General features: G+C 45.1%; 1 protein-coding gene across 2 annotated transcripts; it reads right to left on the bottom strand.

Moving 5' to 3' along the window:
• Positions 1 to 2351: 2351 nt before the first annotated feature.
• On the bottom strand, positions 2352 to 25470 carry Rnf125 (ring finger protein 125). Of its 2 annotated transcripts, XM_051163264.1 has the most exons (6): positions 25101 to 25470; positions 12407 to 12560; positions 8156 to 8250; positions 6645 to 6735; positions 4804 to 4911; positions 2352 to 2690 (listed from the first exon to the last, which is right to left on the bottom strand). In XM_051163264.1, exons 1-6 carry the CDS (start codon positions 25262 to 25264, stop codon positions 2604 to 2606), a joined length of 699 nt encoding a protein of 232 aa, XP_051019221.1. In that variant the 5' UTR covers positions 25265 to 25470; the 3' UTR covers positions 2352 to 2603. The 2 variants fall into 2 exon arrangements, with proteins under 2 accessions (XP_051019221.1, XP_051019223.1); XM_051163266.1 differs by lacking the exon at positions 4804 to 4911.
• Between the last annotated feature and the right edge of the window lie 412 nt (positions 25471 to 25882).

Genomic DNA, 25882 nt, shown 5'->3' with positions numbered 1-25882 from the left:
CCTCCATGTGTCTGTGTGAGGGTGTCCGATCCCCTGGAACTGGAGTTACCAGCAGATGTGAGTTACCATGTGGGCGCTGGGAATTGAACCCAGAACCTCTGGAAGAACAGCCACCTCTCCTGCCCTACTTTTGGTTTTCGAGACGGTCTCTCTGTGTAACCTTGTCTGTTCTGGACATGATTTGTAGACCAGGCTGCCTGCCTCTGCCTCCCTGAGTGCGGGGATTACAGGAATGCACCACCATGCCTGCCTGAAGTGTTCTATCTTTAAACAAGCATACAGCTGTTTCCTGGCTCTCCTTGAACAATGGCCCTCTCAATATCAGTAATTATCTTTTTTCCTTGGTTGTTCGAGACAGGGTTTCTCTGTACACAGAGAAGGCTACAGCCTGGGCTGTACTGGACTCACTTGTGGACCAGGCTGGCCTTGAACTCAAAGATCCACCTGCCTCTGCCTCCCTCCCAAGTGCTGGGATTAAAGGCATGCGCCACCACACCCAGCAAGATTTATTTAGCTAGTATTATGTGTATAGTGCTGTCTGCACATACACCTGCAGGCCAGAAGAGGACATCAGATCACATTACAGATGGTTGTGAACCTCCATGCGGTTGCTGAGAATTGAACTCAGGACCTTTGGAAGAGCAGTCAGTGCTCTTAACCTCTGAGCTGTCTCTCTAGCCCCCTAGTAATTATCTCTAGAGCCTTTTTGTGGAATTAAAAAGGGGGTGGGTTGAGACGGGGACTTGTGTAGCATAGGCTGACCTTGACCTTGCTATGTAGCTGAGAAAGATCCTTCTTAAAGGTACGAGCTACCAGTCCCAGCTTCCGACTGTGGTTTGAAAACCATTCTGCACAGAAAGAAGCCAGGCTTCCTAAAGAGTTGTTGATCTCAGGTCCATAGAAGGAAACACAAACTCAACGTGGAGGACCATCCCCATGGGAGACAGGAAAGTAATCAGGTGTTAAATTTTTTGAGACTGGGTCTCACACTATAGCCCAAGCGGGCCTGCAACTAACTATGTGGCCCAGGTTGGCTTTGAGCTTAAAACAATACTGCTCAGCCTCCAGGGCATAAGAACTTCACCATCCATGATCGGTAATGTTTCTTATAATAAGACAAAGCTATATACTTTGAATCTGGTTTTTAGTGTGTGTGCTTTGTTTTAAAAAGATTACAATGTTTTGTTGTTTGTTGTATATACTGTGCTCTGCCTGCATGTATGCCTGCAGGCCAGAAGAGGGCACCAGATCTCATTATAGATGGTTGTGAGCCACCATGTAGTTGCTGGGAATCGAACTCAGGACCTTTGCAAGAGCAGCCAGTGCTCTTAACCTCTGAGCAATCTCTCCAGCCCCCTATTTTATACTTCTTAAGATGTCAAAATTAAAAGCAAAGCTTGGGAGGTCCACTCAAAATTACCAATGTGAAAGCTACCATAAATATCCACAGGTGGTTCTTAAGAAATCACTTATACTAGCCGGGCATGGTGGCGCGCGCCTTTAATCCCAGCACTTGGGAGGCAGAGGCAGGCGGATCGCTGTGAGTTCGAGGCCAGCCTGGTCTACAAAGTGAGTCCAGGATGGCCAAGGCTACAGAGAAACCCTGTCTAGAAAAACCCAAAAAAAAAAAAAAATCACTTATACTATAAAACACTTCTAAATAATAAGCTACAAGTATTTGGAAAATGTTCTATCAATGTTTTGTGTGTGCAGATGTAGTATGTCAATATTTAAGTTTAATGGTTTTTTATGGTCTCATTAGCCAAGGCTGGCCTTGCACTCCTGGACTCTCCCACCCCAACCTCCCAAATACTTATTAGAGGCATGCACCACCATGCCTGGCTAAGTACACACTTCAAACAGACTTTGTTATAGTATTTATGTACTCTAATTTAATTAAATTGCATTTTTGTTGACTTCAAATTCTTTTCTTTCCTTTCTCATAAGATTATTCATGGTCCTTTGTAGATTTAGTCATTTGTTTGTTGGTTGTGGTTTTTTGCTTTATCCAACACAGGGTTTCTCTGTGTAGCCCTGGCTATCCTGACTTCTTGGCAACCAAGCTGGCCTCAAAATCAGAGATCTGCCTGGCTCTGCCTCTCTTAGTGCTAGGATAACAGTGTGCCTGGCTTTTCACCACAGACGGCTTTTCAAGTTCTTGTACTGGAGACTAGAGCATGAGAATTTGAATAAATTTCAGATTTCCTTTAATGTTCATATTTTGTTCCTTTCTCCATCTTTTTGCATAGAACAGAGACTGGCTATCTTGCCTAGCCATGACGACAGTTGTGAACACAGTGTCACATTACACACATCATCACCAATGTACACACAAAGCTCCTGTACTACACCCTCAGCCTAGGTCTCTTCCATTGGGTAATAACCAGTGGAGGCCATTTCTTGTGGTTAAATGTCTAAGAAACTCAAGAATGTAAAGGCAAATCTAAACCAGAATGACAGCAGGTTCTGAATGTAACACAACGAAGACAAGAATATCACACTGTAGTACATTTTTCTCCGTCTGACATTGACAATTTCCCTAAAGTCCTTTAAGCAGCTTCTTAAAATGGTACAAGTGAGCGGTCCCCTTCCTATTCATAAAATTATGTGGTGTTTGAGTGGTTCACATATTCAAAAAGTGAGCGGTCCAGCACTCTTCGGATAAGGGCGTCCTCAATTATATCAAAATCCTATGATAGAGAAAAATGATTGGAAATAGTGGTGTTTCAGAAATGGGAGTGGGGCAGCACTAGGGCCAATACAATGCTCATTCTTCAGAAAACAAATTCTCGCAGTCACATAGCCTGTCATCCCAGGAAACTTGTCACAGACTCAGAACTGGCTTCGAGGTTACTGTTTCCTGTTTGACTTCACTGGCCTTTCAGCTATTGCCATCAAGTCTTGAAGACAGAGTTTCTCCGTGTAGCCTTGGCTGTCCTGGACTCGCTTTGTAGACCAGGCTGGCCTCGAACTCCCAGAGACCTGCCTCCCCAGTGCAGGGATTAAAGGCATGTGCCACAGAGCCTGGCTGCCATTAAGCCTTAACTTTTTTTTTTTTTTTTGAGACAGTGTTTCTTTGTGTAACAGTCCTGCCTGTCCTGGCCTCCCTTTTGTACACCAGGCTGGCCTTGAACTCAAAGTGATCGGCCTGCCTCTGCCTCCCGAGTGCTGGGATTAAAGGCGTGTGCCACCACACACAGCTTAACTAATAATTTATAGCAAAAATTAGACATCTGGGCTGGAAAGTGCTTAAGACTGGGCTGTACTGCTTTTCCAGTTTCTTAGCACCCACTGTGCCAGTTAAAGAAGCTCCATGTTATTATGCCTAACAGCTGTTTGTCTCTTGAGACTTATATCTTCCTGGAAGATAAGAACCTGGCAACCCGGACTCCTTGACCCCAACCTCAGAGACGTAAGCTTTGCCCATCTGCTTGTTATGCTATGACTATGCTGGTTCTAGCTTCTATAACTTGCTTCTGCAGACATTCAAGGACTATTTTGAGGTCTTTTTGACCATCTAATCTTGGCAGAGCAGAACAACTCCTGTGGGGTTTTTTTTTTTTAAAGACAGGATTTCTCTGTGTAGCCTTGGCTGTCCTGGAACTCTCTTTGTAGACCAGGCTGGCCTCGAACTCACAGTGATCCGTCTGCCTCCCATGTGCTGGGACTAAAGGCGTGCGCCACCATGCCCGGCTGGTTTCACCTTCAAAAGCCCTTTCTGCTCCTGCTTCTGCATGGCACACATCTGATTTCTGTTAGAAGCTGTGGCCCTGACTTGTACCCTTAATAAATTTGTTGGTTAAAATCTGAACTGAGTGGGGGGCGGGGTCTTTCATCCATGGCTGTGAACTCTACAGTAGTATATCAGGTGGTTTTGGTTTTTTTGTTTTTTAATGTATACAATGTTCTGCGTGCACCTGTGCCCGACCACCAGAAGGGGGCACCAGATCTCATTATAAATGGTTGTGAGCCACCATGTGGTTGCTGGGAATTGAACTCAGGACCTCTGGAAAAGCAGCCAGTGCTCTTAACCGCTGAGCCATCTCTCCAGTCCATATCAGGTGGGTTTTAAAAGATTTAGAAAAGTAAGAGAAAGAAATACTGGTCAGGATGCTGTCTGTATTTCTCTCATACCTAGAATAAAGTTCACTCATTGCTGTAGTATTCTGGGGGCATAGTTGAATGACTAGCATTCTCCTGGAATTGGCAAGACCCCAGCGTCAATCTCCAGCACTGGGGGAAAAAATAAGGCCACCTCTAGGATTCAGAATGCTAACAGTTCTATGTATTATCGATTTATGGAGAGAAAAATGTAGAGAAAATGCATCTCTTCCTTCACCTTATTTTTTTCAAAATGAAATTTAGACTTAATATCAGTGCTTCTGTAAGTAACACACAAAGTAACAAAAACCCCACCCCCTCCAGTCCCTCTTGCTTCCACTAGAGCTAAAGGGGAAATCTCTGTTGGAAGTCCATTCTGTTTTTGTTTGTTGAGACAGGGCCTTGCTGTGTGTGGTCCTGGATGGCCTGAAACTCACTATGTAGACCAGGCTGGCCTGGAACTCAAGGAGTTCTGCCTGCATCTGCCTCCCCCGGTCCTGGGATCAAAGGCGTGCACCGCCACAGTGGGTTAACGAAGGCTACTTCAGTGTAGCAGTCAACACTATAAAACACTACTGTCTAACCCTCATCACTGCCTACATGATCAATTTTTTTCTTGTATAATTTTACAAACAGGGACTTTTAAAAGTAAGCTTAACACAGACAGCACAAAAACAATGCAAAAAGTAAAAATATACTTACCATGAAATCATCATAAAACAAAGTGTGGCTGACTTGCAAATGTCTAATTAAACTGCCATTGAAGGTACTTGGGCTCTGATTAAGTAGTAAATGGCAAAACGGGCAGAACTGGAAAGAAAGACCAATAAACAGTTCAAGAAAGAGTCACAAATAATTGTTTAGCTGGGCATGGTGATACACACCTTTAATCCTAGCACTTGGGAGGCAGAGGCAGGTGGATCTCAGTGAGTTCGAGGACAGCCTGCTCTACACAAAGTGAGTCTAGGGCAGCCAGGGCTACACAGAGAAGCCCTGTCTCAAAAAACAAAACAAACAAACAAAAACAAAACAAAATAAAAAGCTAATGTCAGATTTTTTTAAATGTTACCATTGAATATGAACCTAGCCGGGCGTAGTGGCACACGCCTTTAATCCCAGCACTCAGGAGGCACAGGCAGGTGGATCACTGTGAGTTTAGAGACCGGCCTAGTCTACAAAGTGAGTCCAGGACAGTCAAGGCTACACAGAGAAACCCTGTCTCGAAACAAAGAGATAGTGGAATATAAAGCTTAACTATGAATCTAGTGAACATACCTCAACATGTTTTGTGTGTGTGGTGCATGTATGTGTTCATGTGTACAGGGTCATGTCAGTACACAGTTGTGTAAAGGCCAGAGCTTAACGTCATATGTTTTTCTTCAATTTTTCTCTAACTTGTTTTTAATTTATATTTTTCATTTCTACTTTATGTATTTAAGTTGCCATACAGTTTAAGTATTTTAAAAATGATTTTATTGACTTTTATATGTATGAGTGTTTCCGTGCATGTATGATATGTGCGCCATATCCATGCCTGGTGCCCATGGAACTCAGAAGGGAGCATCAGATACCCTGGAACTCACTTACAGATTGCTGTAGGCCACCATGTATGTGCTGAGACCTGAACTCTGCAAGACAAGCAAGTGCTCTTAAACACTGAGCACGCTCTTCAGGCCCTGGCCCGCTTCAGTTTTTGAGTCAGAGCTTCTCACTGAACCTGGAGCTAAGCAATTAGGCTGGGCTAGCTGGCTGGTCAGCGAGCTCCAGGAATCCACCTTGTCTGTGTTCCGAGGCCTGGGGTTACAGGCAGCTACCACACCTTCACACTCAGGTCTTAGAGGAGTGCTGGGGATCAGAATGCAGGCCTTCCTGCCTGGATGCAAGCACCTTTATTAAGTCATTTCCCCCGCGCTGTTGTGTTTCTCATGAAGCTCAGACTAGCTTTGAATTCACTGTGACCAAGGCTGTTTACTACTGTGCTTGGCTTCATATCTCAATGCTAAAAAGTCATTTCAAGGCCAGTCTGGTCTACAAAGAAAGTTCTGGGTAAGCTAGAGCTACAGAATGTAGCCAGTGCATTTCTCTCTTCATCTGAGTATCTTTCTTTCTCTTTTTTATTCACTTATCTGTTTGTTTGTTTGTTGGGCCTTTTATATATATATATATGTTTTTTTTTTTTTTTTTTTTTTTTTTTGGAGACATAGTTTCTCTTTGTAGCCCTGGGTGTTCTGGAATTCACTTTGTAGGCAAGGCTGGCCTCAAACTCAGAGATCCACCTGCTTCTGGCTCCCAAGTAAATATGGTTGTTTTAATGAATCTTTTCTTTGAAGGAGTGGGGAGATACAGTTCTAACTCTGTAGCCCAAGCTGGCATGGATCTCGCTGTATAGCACAGGTTGGCTTCAAACCTGAAGCATCCAGCCTTCCTTGCCTCTCTCAAGGGCTGAGATGACTGACAGGAGCCATGACACCCAGATTCTAATGCATCCCAAATTCAGACAATGTATATAGACAGAAAGACAGATAGTGGATAAGAGTCATTACCACGGGTCTCCTTTCTGATCTGTGCTGGGTAATACAGTGATCCAGCAAGCCGTCTTCATCCAGATCCCTCTGACAAAATGGGCATACGCATCTGGAAATAGCACAGAATTACAGTCACTAAAATAGTGGTCGGCCAGGGGCTGGGGAGCTGGCTCAGCGGTTAACTGCACCAACTGCTCTTTCAGAGGACCAGGGTTCAATTCCCAGCACCCACATGGCAGCTCACAACTGCCTATAACACCAAGATCTGACACCCTCACACATACATGCAGGCAAAACACCAATGCACACAAAATAAAAAAATTATATTTTAAAATGTACTTAAAGCCAGGCGTGGTGGTGCACACCTTTAATCCCAGCACTCAGGAGGCAGAGGCAGGTGGATCGCTGTGAGTTCGAGGCCAGCCTGGTCTACAAAGTGAGTCCAGGATGACCAAGGCTACACAGAGAAACCCTGTCTCGAAAAACCAAAAAACAAAAACAAAAACAAAAACGTACTTAAAAGAGAATGGCCAGATGGAGTGGCCACTAATTTTGAAATTTAGAAATTCTTTTTAAAAATTGAATTCTGATCCCCAAGCTCTCAGCAATCAATCTACCTCAGCTTCCTGACATGTTGTGATTATAGGCATATGTCACCGTGCTGGCATGGGTTTGTTTTTTTTTTTTTTTTATTCTCACTGCATGGTTCAAACTGTCCTCACAGTGTTACTAGGTGGCATAGCCTAGTCTTATATTGGCATCTTTCTGCCTTCATCTCCTAAGTACTAGAATTCTAGTCATGTGCCACTAAGCTTAGCTTTAAAATTCTTTGCTATAATCTTAACCAGCAAAAGAAATGAGAATTTAAGCCAGCTTCTGTGTATTTTACATTTTTCATAAACCCCATTAACTTGCAGTCAAAGCCATACTTTTCAAGCCAATTTTTCAGCCTTCCTTCTCCTTACTGGCCAATCTAGCAGAATCTGTACTCTTCTTACAGCAAAAAATGCTCATTTAAAATTTATGGCATCATTTATAAAACAAATCCTGCAATAACAGGTACATTAGCAGGACAAATTCAAGTAAAATTAAAAGGACAGAGTGATCCTTTAGACTTTTGGGTTAAGATGGGTAAGTCTGATGGCTCAGTGGTTGAAACTACTTGCTGCTCTTGCAGAGGTCGTGGGCTCAGTTCCCAGCGCCTACATGGGGGCTCACAACTGTGTGTAACTACAGTTCCAGGGCACGCAACACAACTTATGACCCCCACAGGATCCTGCACCAACATGGTACACACATACACCCAAGCATACACACACACACAAATACTAAAAAAAAAAAAGTAAACATAAGAGTTGGGTACTGACATCACCTACTGCTACAAAAAGACAAGCTCAGATTGAGTTTTGAGTGTCCTCTCCTCCTGTAGCCCAGGTTGAGCCCCGACTCACAACTCCTGCAGTCACCCAAGTTTTGTTCACCACAGACACACTGAGTTTAGCGTAGCATCCTGCTGGATTCACACAAACCTTCCTGTTGTCTCTCCAGGCTCTTGCACCGGCCCGTACTTGTCGATGTACTTCTCACAGGTCCTTATGTGTGCCCTCATGTCACTGAGGCAAACCTACACAAAGGCAGACTCAAGATAAAACTCCTGATGGAAAGGGCATTCCTGTGGCCTCTTTCAAGTAAGGTTACATTGAGGCAGTAAATAAGTTAAATTTATTCACAAAAGTCACAAAGTATAGGCATTATCAAGAATAACACTGAGCCAGGTGGTGGTGGCATGCACCTTTAATCCCAGCATTTGAGACACACAGGCAGGGAGGTCTCTGAGTTGAGGCCAGACTGGTCTACAGATTGAGTTCCAGGACAGCCAGTGCTACACAGAGAAACCTGGACTTAGAAAACATCATCATCATCACCATAATGTTTAAAATCCAACACTCCACAAACATTAAATGTTGAACTCTTAAAGGCATGCTTTTTTTTCTTGAAGACTCATTTATTATATATAGTGTTCTGCCTGCATAACACTACAGGCCAGAAGGGGGCACTAGATCTCACTATAGATGTTTATGAGCCATCGTGTGGTTGCTGGGAATTGAACTCAGGACCTTTGGAAGACCAGACATTGCTCTTAACCTCTGAGCCATCTCTCAGGCCCCAATGCATGCCTTTTATTTAAAAAAAAGCGAAAAGAACTAGGCATGGTGGTACACACCTTTAATCCTAGCATTCAGGGGCAAGTGGAGGCCAGCCTGGTCTACAAAGTGAGTCTAGGACACAGTCAAGGCTACACAGAGAAACCCTGTCTCAAAACAAAAAACAAAAAGCAAAACAACAACAACAAAAAAAACCCAAAAAACACAAATTAATAAAAAGAAACAGGCATGGTGGTGCACACCTTTAATCCCAGCATTTAGGAGGCAGAAGCAGGTGGATCACTGTGAGTTGAGGCCAGCCTGATCTACAAATCGAGTCTAGGCTAGCCAAGGCTGCAAAGAAACTCTGTCTCAAGAAAACAAACCAAACAAACAAAATAAATTCCCAGAAACCACACGGTGGTTCACAACCATCTATAGTGAGGTCTGGTGTCATCTTCTGTCATGCTTGCGGGATACTGTGTATAAATAAATAAATCTTTTTTAAAAAAAAGAATAAGAAAACCGGGCATGGTGGCTCACGCCTTTAATCACAGCACTTGGGAGGCAGAGGCAGGTGGATCACTGTGAGTTTGAGGAGTTCAGGACAGCCAAGGCTAAACAGGGAAACCCTGTCTTGGGAAGAAGAACAAGAAGAAAAGCATTAATAAGAGATGAGAAGAAATGGGAGATGAAAATTGGAGGTGCCCATTTTCCAAGAGTCCATCATAAACTTAAGGGAGCCTTACACATTAAGTGAAGCACTAAATGCCGTCAACTCGTGACATGGCAAACAGTGCTGTATAAATTCAGTGCACAGCATACTTAATAGGGCCATCAAGGCTAACATAAACCACAGCTCTTGTAGCCTATCTTTATCAGTAAAGAATAAGGAGCCTTGTTTGTCCACATGCACTCAGAGGGCTCTGTTGATAGCACAGTATACACTCAGTAACAGAGATGCTGCTAAGATCTCCTGATGGAGGAAGCTTCTCACAGCTGTGGCTAGGTGGCGGCCCAAGGCTTGCCCACACTGCCTCATTCGGCCCAAACCCGTTGGAAGGTCAGCTTCAAAAACTCTACCATGTGATGGAAATAGCCATGATTGCTAAAGAAGAGGCAGAAGTAAAGCTATCGAGAACATGAAAACAGTGACAACGTACCCATCAAAAACAAAAAAGGAGGACTCATCAAGGTGGCTGACCTAAAAAGATGTGTTTATAGCTGGGTGTAGTGGTGCATGTCTTTAATCCCAGCACCTGGGAAGCAAAGGTGAGTGTATCTTTGAGCTCTAGGCCAGCCTGGCTTACACAAAGTTCCAGTTGAGCCAGGGCTATACAGTGAAGGGGAGGGGGAGAGGGAGAGAGGAGAGAGAGAGACAGAGGTGGGAGGGAGGGAAGGAAATGTTTATGACCTATAGTGTCTAATTTGGAGGCTGCTGAAATATTTCATTGAGTAAAGGCACCTGCTGCCAAGCCTGACTGTTGATTCCAGGTCTCCACAAGAGAGAGAGAACTAATTCCTACAAATTGTACTCTGGCTTCCACATGCAAGCTGTGGTTCCTGTGTGCCTGTTTGTATGTGCACACAATAAATAAATGTACAGTTTCTCTTTTCTTAATCATATATATGCACATATGTACATATGTATACGTATGTACATCTTTACATACATATTTTTTTCTCAGACAGGCATTATGAAATATGGCTTTAATCCTAACATTTGAGAGGCAGAGGCAAGTTATCTCTGCCAACCTGATCCACATAGTGAGTTTCAGAATACACAGGCCTACAGAGCTACAGAGCTACCTGTCTCAAAAAAAAAAAAAAAAAAAAAAAAAAATGTGGTGGCAAACACATACTCCTCAGTATTTGGGGATGCTGAAGCAGGAGGATCACAAGTTCCAAGCTAGGCTAGGTTAAGATTGTTTTTTAAAAAAATCACAACAAGGCTCAGTGGTGCAGGCCTATAATCCTAGCACCCAGGAAGCAGAGACAGATCTCTGTGAGTTCCAGGCCAGCCTAGTCTACAAAGTGAGTCCAGGATAGCCGGGGCTACACAGAAAAACCCTGTCTTGAAAAACAAAATAAGGGCTGGAGAGATGGCTCAGAGGTTAAGAGCACCGACTGCTCTTCCAAAGGTCATGAGTTCAATTCCCAGCAACCACATGGTGGCTCACAACCACCTGTAATGAGATCTGGCGCCCTCTTCTGGCTTCCAGGCAGGATATTGTATACATAATAAAGAAATCTTTAAAAAAAAAAAAAAAAAAAAGAAAAACAAAATAAACCAACCAAACAAAAAGGCGCCGGGGGGGGGGGGGGGATGCTGTAGAGATGACTAAGAGGTTAAGAGCACTGACTGCGCTTCCAGAGGTCCTGAGTTCAATTCCCAGCAACTACATGGTGGCTCACAACCATTTATAATGTGATCTGATGCCCTCTTCTGGTCTGCTGGTGTACATGCAGGCAGAGCACTGTATACATTAATTTTTTTTTTTTTAAATCACAGTCTATGGCCTCAAACTCCGCCTGCCTCTGCCTCTCCCTCTCCCTCCAGAGTGCTGGGATTACAGGTGTGCACCACCATTCCTGGCTGTGTGGCGCGCTCTCGCTCTCGCGCGCTCGCTCTCTCTCTCTCTCTCTCTCTCTCTCTCTCTCTCTCTCTCTCTCTCTCTCTCTCTGTGTGTGTGTGTGTGTGTGTGTGTGTTAATTCTATATTAAACATTTTATTTTCCAGCTCTGAGTGGTGTAGGAAAATAAATGAATGAAGTATTTCAAATTTCAAAAAACATGTTTAAAAGGCTGGGGAGGAGGGGGCTAGAGAGATGGCTCCGAGGTTAAGAGCACTGTCTATTTTTCCTAAGGTCCTGAGTTCAATTCCCAACTCATAGCTATCTATAATGAGATCTGATGCCCTCTGCAGGCAGAATACTGTATAAATAATAAATAGAGCTTTAAAAAAAAAAAAAAAAAAAAAAAAAAAGAGCAATGCCTGTAATCCCAGCACTCAGGAGGCAAAGGCAGGCGGATCGCTGTGAGTTTGAGGCCAGCCTGGTCTACAAAGTGAGTCCAGGACAGCCAAGGCTACACAGAGAGACCTTGTCTCGAAAAACCAAAAAAAAAAAAAAAAAAAAAAGAGAGCAGGTTGGTGATGGCACACGCCTTTAATCCCAGCACTCGGGAGGCAGAGGCAGGTGGATCGCTGTCTGTTTGAGGCCAGCCTGGTCTACAAAGTGAGTCCAGGACAGCCAAGGCTACACAGAGAGACCCTGTCTCAAAAGGCCGAAAAGAAGGGGAAAAAAAGTCTGGGAGGCTACAAAGTAAGTTCATAGCTAGCACAAGTAACTTAATGACTCTGCCTCATAATCTAAGGTAAAAATGAGGTCTGGACTGTGGTGCAGTGGCTCAGCATGTCCCTAGCCCTGGGGTCACTCTCCAGTGCTGCATATCCACAAACACTAAGAAGCTGATTGGTGGGGTGCCCAAGCAGAGGCAGGAGGATAGCAAGCTTAGGTTAGGCTAAGGAATGAGCCCCTGTTCCCGAAGTGGGGGATCTGGAGGGAAGGGGCAGGTGGCATGACAATTTTGCTGGAAACCTTTGCTTGTGATCGTGACATGGGTTGTGTTACTCACCAGGGTCCCACACTCAGCACAGTCCTGGTATTCTGATTTCATCCTTTTGGCTATGTCAGTTGCTGGCACTCCCTCTGAAGAAAGGCATGCCCGGCAATATGGACATGCCCATTTGTTGTTCTTTATACTGGTTGCAATACAAGACCGGCAGAACCTACTCAAAACAGAGAACGCATCAGGAGATATGGCTCAGCCCTTAGGATCAAACTGTTCTTCCAGAAGAACTGAGTTCCATTCCCAGCACCCATGTCTCCTGGCCTCCCAGGACACCTGTACTTATATGGGCACAGACCCACATACAGACACATACACATGATTTAAAAATAAAATAGCCAGGCATGGAAAGTCCCCGATTTTAATTCCAGTGCTCAAGAAGCAGGAGCAGGCAGATAAGTGAGTCCAAGGTCAGCCTGGTCTATAGGACGGGTTCCAGCAAAGCCAGAGCCACACAATGTGACCCAGTCTCAAAAAAGAAGGTGGAGGTATCTGGGCTTTAAAGGTAAATTCAACTGCTTTTTTAAAATGTATTTTCCTTCTCAGAAATCCCACCCTGGAAGTACTCACTTGTGTAACCTTTTCTCTTCTTTCCAAACTCTGGGCATGCTGCCACTGACACTGAGCTTTCTCAGTCTGTGGCTGCTTGCTGAACATGTCGGACCTTAACTCAGAAGGCATGACTCTCTCCCCATGCCTAAATTCTTTTATGCATGAGACTAAGAACCTGAAAGGGGAACCTCAGTTTTACCACTAACATCTTTACCTCCTATAATCTACCCGGAATTACAGGAATATAGCTCTAAGCCTGGCCAAAAGTATTCTTGTGGGTTTTGTCTGTTTGTTTTTGAGAAAGGGTCTCACTGTGCGGTCTTGGTTGGCCTGAAACATACTATGTAGACGAGGCTGGCTTCAAGCTCACAGACATCTGCCTGCTTCTGTCTCCCAAGTGCTAGGATTAAAAGTATGGGCCACCATGTACAGCCTTGAAAATATCCTTTTAGGCGTATTTATTACAACTGCTTCAAATGTTTAACTAAACAACAACAATAATAATAATATTCCAAATACAACATCAGTTGCTCCAACCTGAATTATTGCTTACATGACTTAGGTAGACAACTCCTCACTCTGTGGAAGTGGGGAATGAGGCTGCAGAAGTACTCGGTTTAATAAGACCTGAGGTGGCACACAGCTATAGTCTTAGCACTTGGGGGGTAGAAGCAGGGAAATCCAGGTTATCCTCAGATAAATAACTAGTTTGAGTCTAGTCTAGCCTGCAAAAACAAACAAACAAAACCAAATTGGGAAGGGGGGTGGGAGCAGAGGAATGAGATAAAAGCAGGGGTATATCCTTTGCCAAATTAGAGAGGAAAAATTAAATCAGCATGGTAATGTAACTAGCACTCTAACCCAGGTACTCAGAGACTGGGGGCGGGGGGAGGGTTCAATCAACCTAGGCCACATATGAAAGCTGTAGGGTAGCCTGGGCTACAATACAGAACCTTTTCCAAAAGCCAGACAGAAGAAACAGTGGTATGAGTACAGAGGAACCTGGAGAAGGGCTGGGAATACTTTCCTAATGGAACTCAAACCAAAAACTACATCAGCTGGGAGCCACTTTGCTGAGGTTCAGGGAGGTACATAGGAATCCTAGGGCATAATCTGAGTTAGAGAGAGAGAGAGAGAGAGAGAGAGAGAGAGAGAGAGAGAGAGAGAGAGAGAGAGAGAGAGAGAGGAGAGACCTAATTCAAGAGGAAGATCACAAGTTCAGGGCCAGACTGGGTAGTAATCCAGAGTACCAAGTAAAAATATACTATTTTTAGTTGAACGTTTGAACCACTTACAGTATGAACTCTTCAAGAATACTCTCTCAGTCTGTGAGACCTTCAAAAACATAAAACCAGGGCCAAGGCTAAGAGTAATAGAAAGGCATTCTGAATTAAGCAGGAAGTTTAACCTGAGGCCCTGCAAAAGACTGAACCACCTCATACACTTTTAGGTTTATAATTTATTCAAGACACTTTGGTGCCCTGAGCTGAGTGCAGGAGCACAGACTTGTTAAACCTGACGCTTGGGAAGTAGCAGGCTCAGAACTGCACAGTGAGCCAAAACAAGTTCAAGACTAGCTTGAGCCCTATGAGATCCTGACTCTAAAACCAAGGCTATTAAAGAAATTTGGTATGGCTGTGTGTGTGTTGGTGCACGGCTTTAATCCTGGGACTCTGGAGGCAGAGGCAGGCAGATTCTGTGAGTTAAAGGCCAACCTGGACTACAAAGCCAGTCAGGGACAGCCACAACTACACAGAGAAACCCTGTCTCAAAATCTAAACAAACAAAATGGTATAAGTCTACTATGGTGAAAACATCACACATTAAAGAACATGTACAGTGAATGTCGTCTAATCCCTTTTTCTGTTTTGAAGTGATTAATCCTTGAAAGATTAAACATGAGAACTGAAAATCAAAACCAAAACCAAACAAAACAAAACAAAAACTCCCAAAACTAGGTTAGGGGTTTGTATCAGTAAACTGCTTGCCCTGCATGTGTGCAGCCTTGGCCCCATCCCCCCGCCACTGTATAAAGTAGACAGAGGTGCAGACCAGTAATCTTAGAAGTCCAGAGGTAAAGGAAGAAGGAGTGAACGGTCGATCGTCTTAGTTATGTTATTGAGTTTACAATACAAGACCTGGGCTCAAAAAAGGCCATGATACCTATCCAAATGGCTGTTGACAGCAGCAAAGGAGCAAGACAGGCAAAATAAAATCCATGCCCCTTCTGCAAGTCAAAGATCCCAAAATTGATTCCAGAAACAGATGTGGCTGATATGGCTAGCCTTAGGGTGAGAGCTTGACCACAAAGGAAAGTGGGGGGTGGGGGGGAGGGGATTTCCCAGTGTAAAGGAACTAACTTTTCTAGATTTCGATTGTGGCGTTGTTACAGGCCATGAACAATTGCTGAAATTCTTCGACCCACTGTACACTGAGTCACAGTGTATCACCTCAGTAAAGTCAAGAAGCAAAACAGAAACATTCCTAGGATAACAGGGCATTTACAGAAACACTGTGAGAAAGATCACAGGGCTGCTTAGAACACCGAGTCCCTCCTACACAACCCAGGCACAATAGTAGCTGCTCAGAACATGGTCAGAAAGTTGACATAACAATTTGTTCGGAGAAATTGCCCCATATGAGACTTTTCTGGGAATTCCCAAAGTTCCCATGAGTAAATCATACCCCGTGGTGTCCTGGCTGTGGCGTCATGTAGCTCAGTTGGTAGCATGCTTGCCTGCACTGGCAGCTGCTGGTAGTTAGCAGTATGCACAAAGCCCTGGGTGCTGTAGCATATGCCTGTCATCCCAGCATGTGAAGGCAGGAGGGTCCACAGGTCAAGATGAACCCTAATGACATGAAAGGTTGACCACCCTAAACTCTACGTGAGATCCTGTCTCAAAAAGAATGTGATATCTTTCTGCCATGAAGACCCTGAGGGGAATGGACACTAAGAAAAGGAGACGGTAATAAAAGATAGCATCTCACTTAAATGGAAAAGCAACCAACACAAGGAAACCTTCTGAAAGCATCACCAGGGCTTTGAAACCAGATTTCACACAAACCCAATCTCCTGGCTTTCTGGAGAGGTTTGTCTTACTAGCCTGGTGCCACTCCAGTGCCATCTCCCAGAAGTGCTTGGGCGAAGGCCTCTGTCTGGGGAGGGTGGCCTTCACGCTAGCACCGCCTCCTCCCCCTCTTGCAGCGCAGCAGGAGGAAATCAATAAGGACTCCATAATGACTCAACCAACTTGGAAAGCAGCTGGAAACTTAATTACATCACCCCTATTTGTTGTTATGAACCCCATTCTGTTCCTCTAAAGTAGTTAGCCAAAATCCCCTGCAATGAAGAGGCCAGCAGAGTGCTGGAAGGAAACAGGAAAACACAGCTAAAGGGCACTGGAGAGACTTATGTCCCCAACCTCAGAACAAAACTGAACTCTTAATGGATTGAAACAGGAAAGGGAAACCCTGCCTGGGGACTCTCTAGGGTCAAGGGGAGCATTCTGGAAGGGTCTGGAAGAGGCTCTTGGCAGCAGGTGGCAGGTATAACCTTTTAACCGAGGTACTCTACACAAAGCTGAACTATGGATGTGCTGGCTAGGCTTACTGGCTCACGCCTGTAATCCTACTGGTTGGGAGGCTGAGGCAGGGGCATTGCTTTGGGTTGAAGGCCTGTCAGTGCTACTTAGTGTGTTCCAGGTCAGCCTGGATTGGAGAACCCTAAACAGAATTTTAAAAGATATGAGCTGGCAAAGTAAGTATGAAAATGGAAACAGAATAAGGGAGCTGTTATCCGAAAATAAAAGTCACTGGCTATAGGGAAACACACACACACACACACACAGGCAAAAAACAGTCCCCCTTCAACAGTGAATCTTAAAGCTTAATGGTACAATGTATATGGTCCTTGCCAAGCAAGAGTGAGATATTGCATTCAGTGCCCCTGCACAGCAAGAACAATAACCCTCTCGCGTCTAATGTGGGATACACACACACACACACACACACACACACACACACACACACACACACACACACAAAGCTACAAAAGGTCAGGTGACTGATGCTATTAAAGGACACCAAATTGTACAAACTGTTTTCTTTTGGAATCATTTCAACCAATCAATATCCAAAACCTTCAAGGAGAGTGTTTGTGTTCATCCACTAGAACAATGGCACTCCAGAACGTCCTGATTGTCGTGGCACAGAAGGCCTCATGTGTCACATTCTAACACACTCTCCAAGGACATTGGGGTTTTCTTCTGGGGCATGGGGGGCATCAACTCTATCTTAAAGTCATTATAGAAAAATCATAGATCACTGGACAGGGATGTGGCTCAGCACAGCATAAAGTCCTGGGTTCAGCCGGGTGTGGTGGCGCGTGCCTTTAGCCCCAGCACTCAGGAGGCAGAGGCAGGAGGATCTCTGTGAGTTCAAGGCCAGCCTGGTCTACAAAGTGAGTCCAGGACAACCAGGCTGTTACACAGAGAAACCCTGTCTCAAAACCCTCCCCCGCCAAAAAAAAAAAAACCACAACCCAACAAAACAAAGGGTCCTGGGTTCAATCCCCAATCCCACTTCATATTGATGGGTTATCTCAAAAAACAATAAATTTTAAAATAAATAAATAAAAGTATAAAATAAAAGTATAAAAAGGGCAGCTTTATTTGGAATCTGAAGTTCAGCAGCCTCAGGGGACCAGGTCAGAGGAAGTTACTATGGTGGGCGGGTGTTTTCAGGAACTGCAGGTGAAGGAAGGTGACGTGTCTGCCACCTGTTGGGCTTGGAGAGCTGGTAGCTCCAGTTGAGGGGTTGGGGCAATCCTTAGGAAAGGAATGCCAGGAACGTGGAGGCTTTCCTTCAGGGGGCAGGGTTTGAGGAAGGAATGAGATTTACCAGACCGTGTATGTGGGAGAGGAGGGAACCGGAGATGCCAACCACCAACCAACCAAACACCTATGTGTTTCTCTCTCTACTGTTTGAAAATGATAATGGTTTTGGCAGTCAAACAGACCAAACCAAAAACCACTCAAAGAAAAAAGCCCAAGGGCTCCCCATTCACTTGGCTGTAGCCAAATCAACTTCCTTATCCTTCTACATTCCTTAAGAACAAGGCCGCACAAAATGAGCCTTTGTTTATTCACGTTCATGTTAGGTCTATAAATGGAGCTGGGCATAGTGGCACACACCAGCAATCCCAGCATCCCCTCCTATAGGGGAGAGGAAGCTCATAAAACCCAGGAAGTGAAAGAAGAGTCAGCGTGATGGCTCGTCTTTACTGTCAGTTCAGCTGGATTTGGAACCACGCAGGAGACCCGCTTCTGGGTATATTTCTGAGGAAGGTTCCAGAAAAGTTAAACTAAAGGAGATCTGATCTGAATCTGAGTGGCACTCTGTCACAGGCTGGGGCCTCAGGCCACAAAGGGGAAAGGAGAAAGCCAGCTGCTTCACAGCTCATCTCCCTCGGCTTCCAAAGGATCAGCCCACCACGCCTTGCCTGCCCCGGTAGACTATGTCCCCTCAAGCTGTGATCCCAAATAACCCTTCCTTAAGTTGCTTTTCCAGCCCGTTGTTACAGAAACAAGTGAGCTAGCTAGGGGCTGGAGAGAGAACTCAGTGGTTAAGAGCACTTCCTGCACTTCTAGCAGAGCTGAGTTCTGTTCCCAGAATCTATGTCAGCGGTGCGCAAAAACCTGTGACCCTAGCTAGACCTAGGGAATCCAAGTCCCTCTTCTGGCCTCCGAAGGCACCTACACTGGTATGCACATACCCATAAAAACACTCCCATACAAATACACACACCTCTAAAGAAATTTTTACCAAGGCAGCAGTGGTACACGCCTTTAATCCCAGCACTCTTGAGAGGTAGAGGTAGTGGATCTTTGTAAATTCAAGGTCAGCACGGTCTACAGATAAACTGAGTTCCAGGACAACCTAGGCTACACAGAGAAATCCTGTCTCAAAAAAACAAAAATAGATAAATAGATAAATAAATAAATAAAAAGTCCTTAGCAACTGCTAATGGAGAGGTGACTCTTGAGCAGAGGTGCCTACAAGTTGCTGAAGGAGCTGCAGAGACACAGTTCTGACTCATCATTCACACTGGGATGTGTGGAGATGAAGCCGGTGACTTACCAATGCTCCTGTAAGTTACCCCGGAAGTGAACTCATGGTTTTACCAAGCTAGACTTGAAATAATTCCTTTGGTCTCTCGTTGGCATCCTATCTGGGGCGAATGGCTGTTTCTTCACATGTAATCAGGAAAAGCCACAAAACACCTGTCTTTTTGCCAATCTCAGTTATACCTTCAGATAGCTTCTCTAGGGAGCCCTCACTGATCGATAACACATAAGCAGATAGCAAATGCATATAATACATAACAGGATCACAGGGGTTCATTTTAAGTTAAGAAGCCTTTGGGTTCGACAGGCCGGTAGTTGGGGGTGTAGCTCCATGCTAGACTGCTTGCCTTTCCAGCTCAAGGGCCTGAGTTCTGTTCTTAGTCAAGGAGAAATAAAACCTCAGAGTCCGGTGTAATGGAGCACGCCTATGATCCTAGCATGTAGGAGGCTGGTACAAGAAGATTTCAGGTTCTAGGCCGGGTTGGGCTACGTAGCAAGACCCATCTCAAGACAAACCAGAAAAGTGCCAGGGTCACTCTTCAAGAGCCACCACTTTGCCGGGTGTGGTGGTGCACACCTTTAATGCCAGCACTGGAGAGGCAGAGGCAGATGGATTGCTGTGAGTTCGAGGCCAGCCTGGTCTACAAAGCAAGTCTAGGAGAGCCAAGGCTACACAGAGAAACTTTTTTTGTTTGTTTGTTTTTGTTTTTCGAGACAGGGTTTCTCTGTGTAGCCTTGGCCATCCTGGCTGGCCTCAAACTCACAGCGATCCGCCTGCCTCTGCCTCCCGAGTGCTGGGATCAAAGGCGTGCACCACCACTCCCGGCTACACAGAGAAACCTTATCTCAAAAAACCAAAAAAAAAAAAAAAAAAAAAAAAAAAAAGCCACCACTTTGGAGATGCTTTACAGCTTCCACTTAATAACAAATGGAATTTTCATCCATTTTCCTCAGATGATTCAGAAATAGCCTCAGCAGCATTTCCTCCTAGGAAAGGTGTGCACATCCATGACTTTAAGCTGTTGTCTCCAGAGTTCAAGGGAGATATGGCTCTTCTCGTCTTACCACGCATCCCAGTTCTCTGCTCTCTTGGGCCCATGCTCAACCTCTAGGACAGTGATTCTCAGCCTTCCTAATGCTACAACCCTTTAGTACAATTCCTCATGGTGTGCTGATCCCAACCATAAAAGTATTTTTGTTATACATCATAACTACAATTTTGCTACTGTTATAAACTGTAATATCAATCTGTATTTTCCAATAACCATAGGTGACCCCTGTGAAAAGGCCATTTAACCCCCAAACGGATTGGGACCCACAGGTTGAGAAACAACTGCCCTAACCTTTTTTAGGTAACTTTTAGTTTTCATCTACTTCTCAACGTTATTTGCCAGGATCTTTGAGATGTTTGTATTTGCTTGTTTCTTTTTGGTATTTTGTTGTTTTCGGGACAGTGTCTCTTTATGCAGTCCTGGCTGGCTAATGCTTGCTATTCAGGATGGCTTAAACTTACGGCAGTCTTCATGATTTTACATTTCAAATGTTTACAGGCATGCCCACCAGAAGTAGTTACACACAACCAATTTGTTAAATTGCTCAGCAGGCCTGTGATGGATACTCTTGGTTGTCACCTTGACTACATCTGGAATTTTAAAAAAAATTTTTTTTAAAAAGGAAAGGTTCACCTGTGAGGGAGTTCATTTTCGAGACAGGGTTTCTCTGTGTAACAGCTCTGCTGAAGCAGACTCACTTTGTAGACCAGGCTGGCCTCAAACTCAGATCTACCTGACTCTGCCTCCCAAGGGCTTTTTTTTTTTAATGTGCATTAATGTGAGGGTGTCAGATAACCTGGAACTGGAGTTACAGACAGTTATGAGCTGCCATGTGGGTGTTGGGAATTGAACCTGGGTCCTTTGGGAAAGCAGACAGCGCTCTTAACCACTGAGCCATCACACCAGCCCCCAAACTCTTCTCTTAATTGAAGATAAAGGCATTTGCTAGTTTGATTCCCCAGAACCCACGATGTAGAAGGGGAGATGGAAGCATAGAGGTTGGTAGTTCAAGGTCATCCTTCTTATAAAGTGAGTTTAATGCCAGCTTGAGGTACATGAGACCCTGTCTCAAAAGCAACAGGCCAGCAAGACAGCTCAAGGTGTCAAGGAGGCACCTACCACTACACCTGACTACTAGAACGCAATCTGCCAATCACACAGGCAGGAGAACTCCTAAAAGCTGTCCTCTTCTTTCTACTCCCATATGCTGGGAAGTATGTATCATCTCACTCAAATAAATAAATTAGTTGAAAATACAGACAGTCCATTAAAAAACAAGAGGAAAAAGATGCCAGGGTGGTAGTGCTAAACACCTTTAGTCCCAGCACTTTGGAAACAGAAGTGGGCAGATCTCTAAATTCAAAGCCAGCTTGCTCTACAAAGTTCTCAGACTCTTTCTCCTCCCCACCCGACCCCACCCCCCAAAAAAAGGAATGTAAAGAGCTGGGCGGTGGTGGGGCACGGCTTTAATTCTAGGACTTAGGAGGCAGAGGCAGGTGGATCGGAGTTCGAGGCCAGCCTGGTCTACAAAGTGAGGACAGGACAGCCAAGGCTACAGAGAAACCCTGTCTTGAAAAACAAAACAAAATCAAACAAACAAAAAGAATGAAAAGAAAATGAAAGAAATGTAATGGTGGTCATCCTTGACTACATAGTGAGTTCAAGGCCATCTGGGATATATTGAGACTATGTCAAAATAAAGATGATTATACCTATGTGTGTGGCACTGGCGATCCAGTCCTGGACTTGGCTTGTGCTGAGCCAGCGCTCTGCCACTGCCCTCCACATTACCAGCTCTTGCCTTCCTTACAGGCTTCTTTACATCTCAATGCTCCTAACAGCTCACTTCTCACCATTTTCAAAGGAAGTGACTAAGAATGACAGAGTCAACCACTTGGTCACAAGATGGCCAGTCGCTGCGCTGAATGCCAAACCCAGCTTGCTATTATGCTTAACTGCCACCATGTCACGTTGTGTCTGTAAAGGGCCATCTATACATCCAGAGAATTGCTGTCATTTTCTTGTTTAACTTGTGATAGATTTATAAACTAAAATCATCATCAACAACAACAAGCCTAGTTGGAAATCTAACCTCACTATGGGGTAAGGAAACCAGAGGGCTTCCCTTGCAGTTTTCTCATGTTCCAACTTAAGTTTGGCAGAAAGGAATAATTCACTTAGAATATACAGCTGGTGTTAACAACAGTCTCCACTGCAAAGGGACTCTGGTTGACAGTCATAAAGTGGAAGGGGCCCAAGTTGGCCAAAGGGAAGGCATGGAAATTCTGCCCACAGCAAGAACAATGGGCATAGAGTCATCAAAACAAAGAACAGTTGAGGGAGGGAAGACAACTCGTCCAGCCCTGGTTATGATATTTTATGACTATTTTTCCAGTGGCTAGTTTCCCATTCACTTTAACAAAGAAAAAAGGATTAAACAAACACAAACAAAAAGTAACATTTTGCAAGTTTATATTATCCTTTCCTAGAAACAAATTATAGTGTTCAAAACCCAACCCCTGAAAACAATCTGGAATCATATGACTACAGTATTAAAGCTGCCCCTTCAGTGCTGTGGGAGAATTTTCAAGACTTACTGTTCATCTTCAGTTCAATGGGGGTTTTTTGTTTGTTTTTTTGTTTTTTGTTTTTGAGACAAGGTTTTCTCTGTGTAGCCTTGGCTGTCCTGGGCTTGCTTTGTAGACCAGGCTGGCCTTGAACTCACAGTGATCCGCCTGCCTCTGCCTCCCTGAGTGCTGGGATTAAAAGCATGTGCACCACCATACTAGGCTTCAGCTGTCAAGCTTTAATGTTAATAGATGCTAAAATTCTGGGGATGTAGCTCAGTGACAGAGCACTTGCTTAGTGACAAGGCTATGAATTCCACACACTCACAAAATGAAGAAAAAAAAAAAAAAAAACAGGGGCTTGGTAGAGAATGTTCTTCTAACTACACACAGGTGGTTAATCCCAGCACTGGGGAAGTAAGTGGAATGGGAGATTCAAGGTCAAGGCTGGGTGAGTGTGGTTGTGTCTTTAATCCGAGAACCCAGGAGGCAGAGGCAGGCGGATCGCTGTGAGTTTGAGGTCAGCCTGGTCTACAAAGTGAGTCCGGACAGCCAAGGCTACACAGAGAAACCCTGTCTCAAAACAAAACCATACAAACAAAACAAAACAAACAAACAAAAAAAAAAAAAAAACCCAAAAATTCAAGGTCATCTTATGCTACACAGTGAATTTGAGCCTAGACTACTTAAGACCCAAACTCACCCCAAAGCCTAGACAAAGAAAACAAACAGGTTTCTTTTTTTTTTTTTTTTTTTTTTTTTTAATGTAGTCTCTTTCGGCAATTGTTCTGACCTAATTGACAGAGAGCATGACATTACACAACAGAACCTTGGCTCTCACTCTGTCAACCTGGCCTTTGGATAGTATGTCAAAAAGCTATGTCAGCTGAGAAACACCATCACTAACTGGAAAAGAAATTAAAATTGTAAGCCTGGCTGTGGTGGTGCATGCCTTTTAATCCCAGCACTTGGGAGGCAGAAGCAGGCAGATCTCTTGAATTTGAGGCCAGCCTGGTCTACAAAGAGTTAAAGGACAGCCAGGGTTACACAGAGAAAACCTGTCTCTAAAAAGAGTAACCACTGAATTTAAAGTACAAAGCTGAAACAAACAAGTCCTGAGAATGGCCACAGAGTAGGGCCAGCCCAAAGAGCTCTTGATTTAAACACTGCGTGGGAGGCACGTTGTCCTCACTGCCTCACTGTGATCTCCACATGCCTCACCTGATCTCCGTAGGCCAAACCTCCCTCGGTGCAGTTAAAAACACATTCATTTTTCTTTTTTTTTTTCCTTTGGTTTTTCAAAACTCGGTTTCTCTAAGTAGCCTTGGCTGTCCTAGACTCACTTTGTAGTCCAGGCTGGCCTTGAACTCACAGCGATCCACCAGCCTCTGCCTCCCAAGTGCTAGGATTAAAGGTGTGCGCCACCACCGCCCAGCCCACATATTCATTTTTAACATACAGGGGTTTGTTTAGTTTATAAGCCGAAAGTGGGCACCTGTTAGCATCCTGCTAACAAAACTTTTTTTGTTCTGGTGTTTTATCGGCTTGTCGTCAGTTTCGTTAGATATGACGGTGGAAGTGGGCTTTGCTTCCGACCTAGGCTTGCATGCAAGCACACAACTCACAGCCCGGTAACCACAGGGTGCGTGGGTGGGAAACCAAAACAAAACCCTTCCTGAATAAACGGCGAACACAAACTCACACATCGAAGGCCCCTCTGCTAACTCAAATACTCACTAAGAACAAACCCACGTTCAGGGGCTTTATTTTTAAAGCCTTCTTAGAAACGACTACTGCCCACGAGATTTTGAAGACAACCATCTATACCTTTGGTTTGGGGAGGGGCTGCGCCTACCGGCAGGTAGCACATAACTTCATGCAGCTGAGTTTTAAAGGGGTGAATTTCGTGGTGTGGAGCAGACGTACGAGCTCCCAGCCCCACCCTATCCATTGGTCAAACTAGCGCTCTAGTAGTAGGCATTGACAATGTTCAAGGGGTCCGGCGTCTTTGTGTGTTGGGAAATGGACCGGGGTAGAAATTGAAAGAGTTTGCGCAGATCCTCTACAGTACAAGAAATCAGCCTCCGGACGTACTGGAATGTGTGTTCAGCTCCAGCAAAAAAAAAAAAAAAAAAAAAGAACAAAAAACAAAAACAACAGCAAAACCCACCAAGGTTCTCAGGAGTGGAAGGCACACTGAATCACCTCGACTCTCGTAATCCTGTGTAAGCCCCCTCCCCCAAACATACACCACATACACACACAGGACCAGACCAGGTGCAAGTAGCCGTGGCTCAGTTTCCCCAATACTCGCTGCTTCTACTCCCACCACCTTGTGCCCTCCGCTTCCCCAGCATTCTTCCCCTCTGGGTGGGCGCGCCACCCGAGCTCCCCAGGCACTCACACGTGGCCACAGCGGGTCCGGACAGGCTGGTGTAGCACCTCCAGGCACACCGAGCAGTCGAAGGAGGTGATGGGCAGCTCCGGGTCCCCGCTGCCCTCCAGGGTCCGCGGAGGGGCGGAGGCTGGCGAGGACTTGGAGTTGTCGCTGCTCAGCAGGGAGCCCATGGCTGCGCTCTAGCTCTGCTGGTTGCCAGGAGCTCAGTGCGGGTTACGGGTGTTTCTGTTGTCCCGCCAGGGAGGAAGGAAGTCCCTGCCCAGCCGTGATCGCCGCGTCCTGGCTCAGCCAGCCGCAGCGCGGGGCCTCTCGGTGGAGCGCAGAAGGAGCGCGCGGCCGCTGCTTACAAACGCTCTTCCGCGAGAGACCAAGCTCTGCAGAGGCTCGAGGTCCCCAGAGGGTGAAACCCGAACCCTCCACCCGGAGATCGTACTCAGAGTTCCGCGAAGTGCAGTTTGAGAACAACCACTGGAGGCCCGATGACTCTATCTGGCCTCCAGGTTGGAATCTTAATAAACCTCAGAGCCAGCTGGGCGTGGTGGCACACGCCTTTAATCCCAGCACTCAGGAAACAGAGGCAGGTGGATCGCGGTGAGTTCGAGCCCAGACTGGTCTACAAAACGAGTCCCAGGGCAGCCAAGGCTACACAGAGAACCTCTGTCTCGAAAAACAAAAAAAAAAAAAACAAAACAAAACCAAAAATAAGCCTCAGAGCGTGATTGACTCAATGATTCATCAAGGGAGAGATAGCCTGGGACAGCGCAAAGTTTCCCTGATCCTGAGCCCCA

The sequence above is a fragment of the Acomys russatus genome, chromosome 20 (genome assembly GCF_903995435.1).
Source record: "Acomys russatus chromosome 20, mAcoRus1.1, whole genome shotgun sequence".
Lineage (NCBI taxonomy): Eukaryota > Metazoa > Chordata > Mammalia > Rodentia > Muridae > Acomys > Acomys russatus.
Note: the sequence above shows the minus strand (reverse complement) of the source record. Positions and strands in the feature narration are given on the sequence as shown.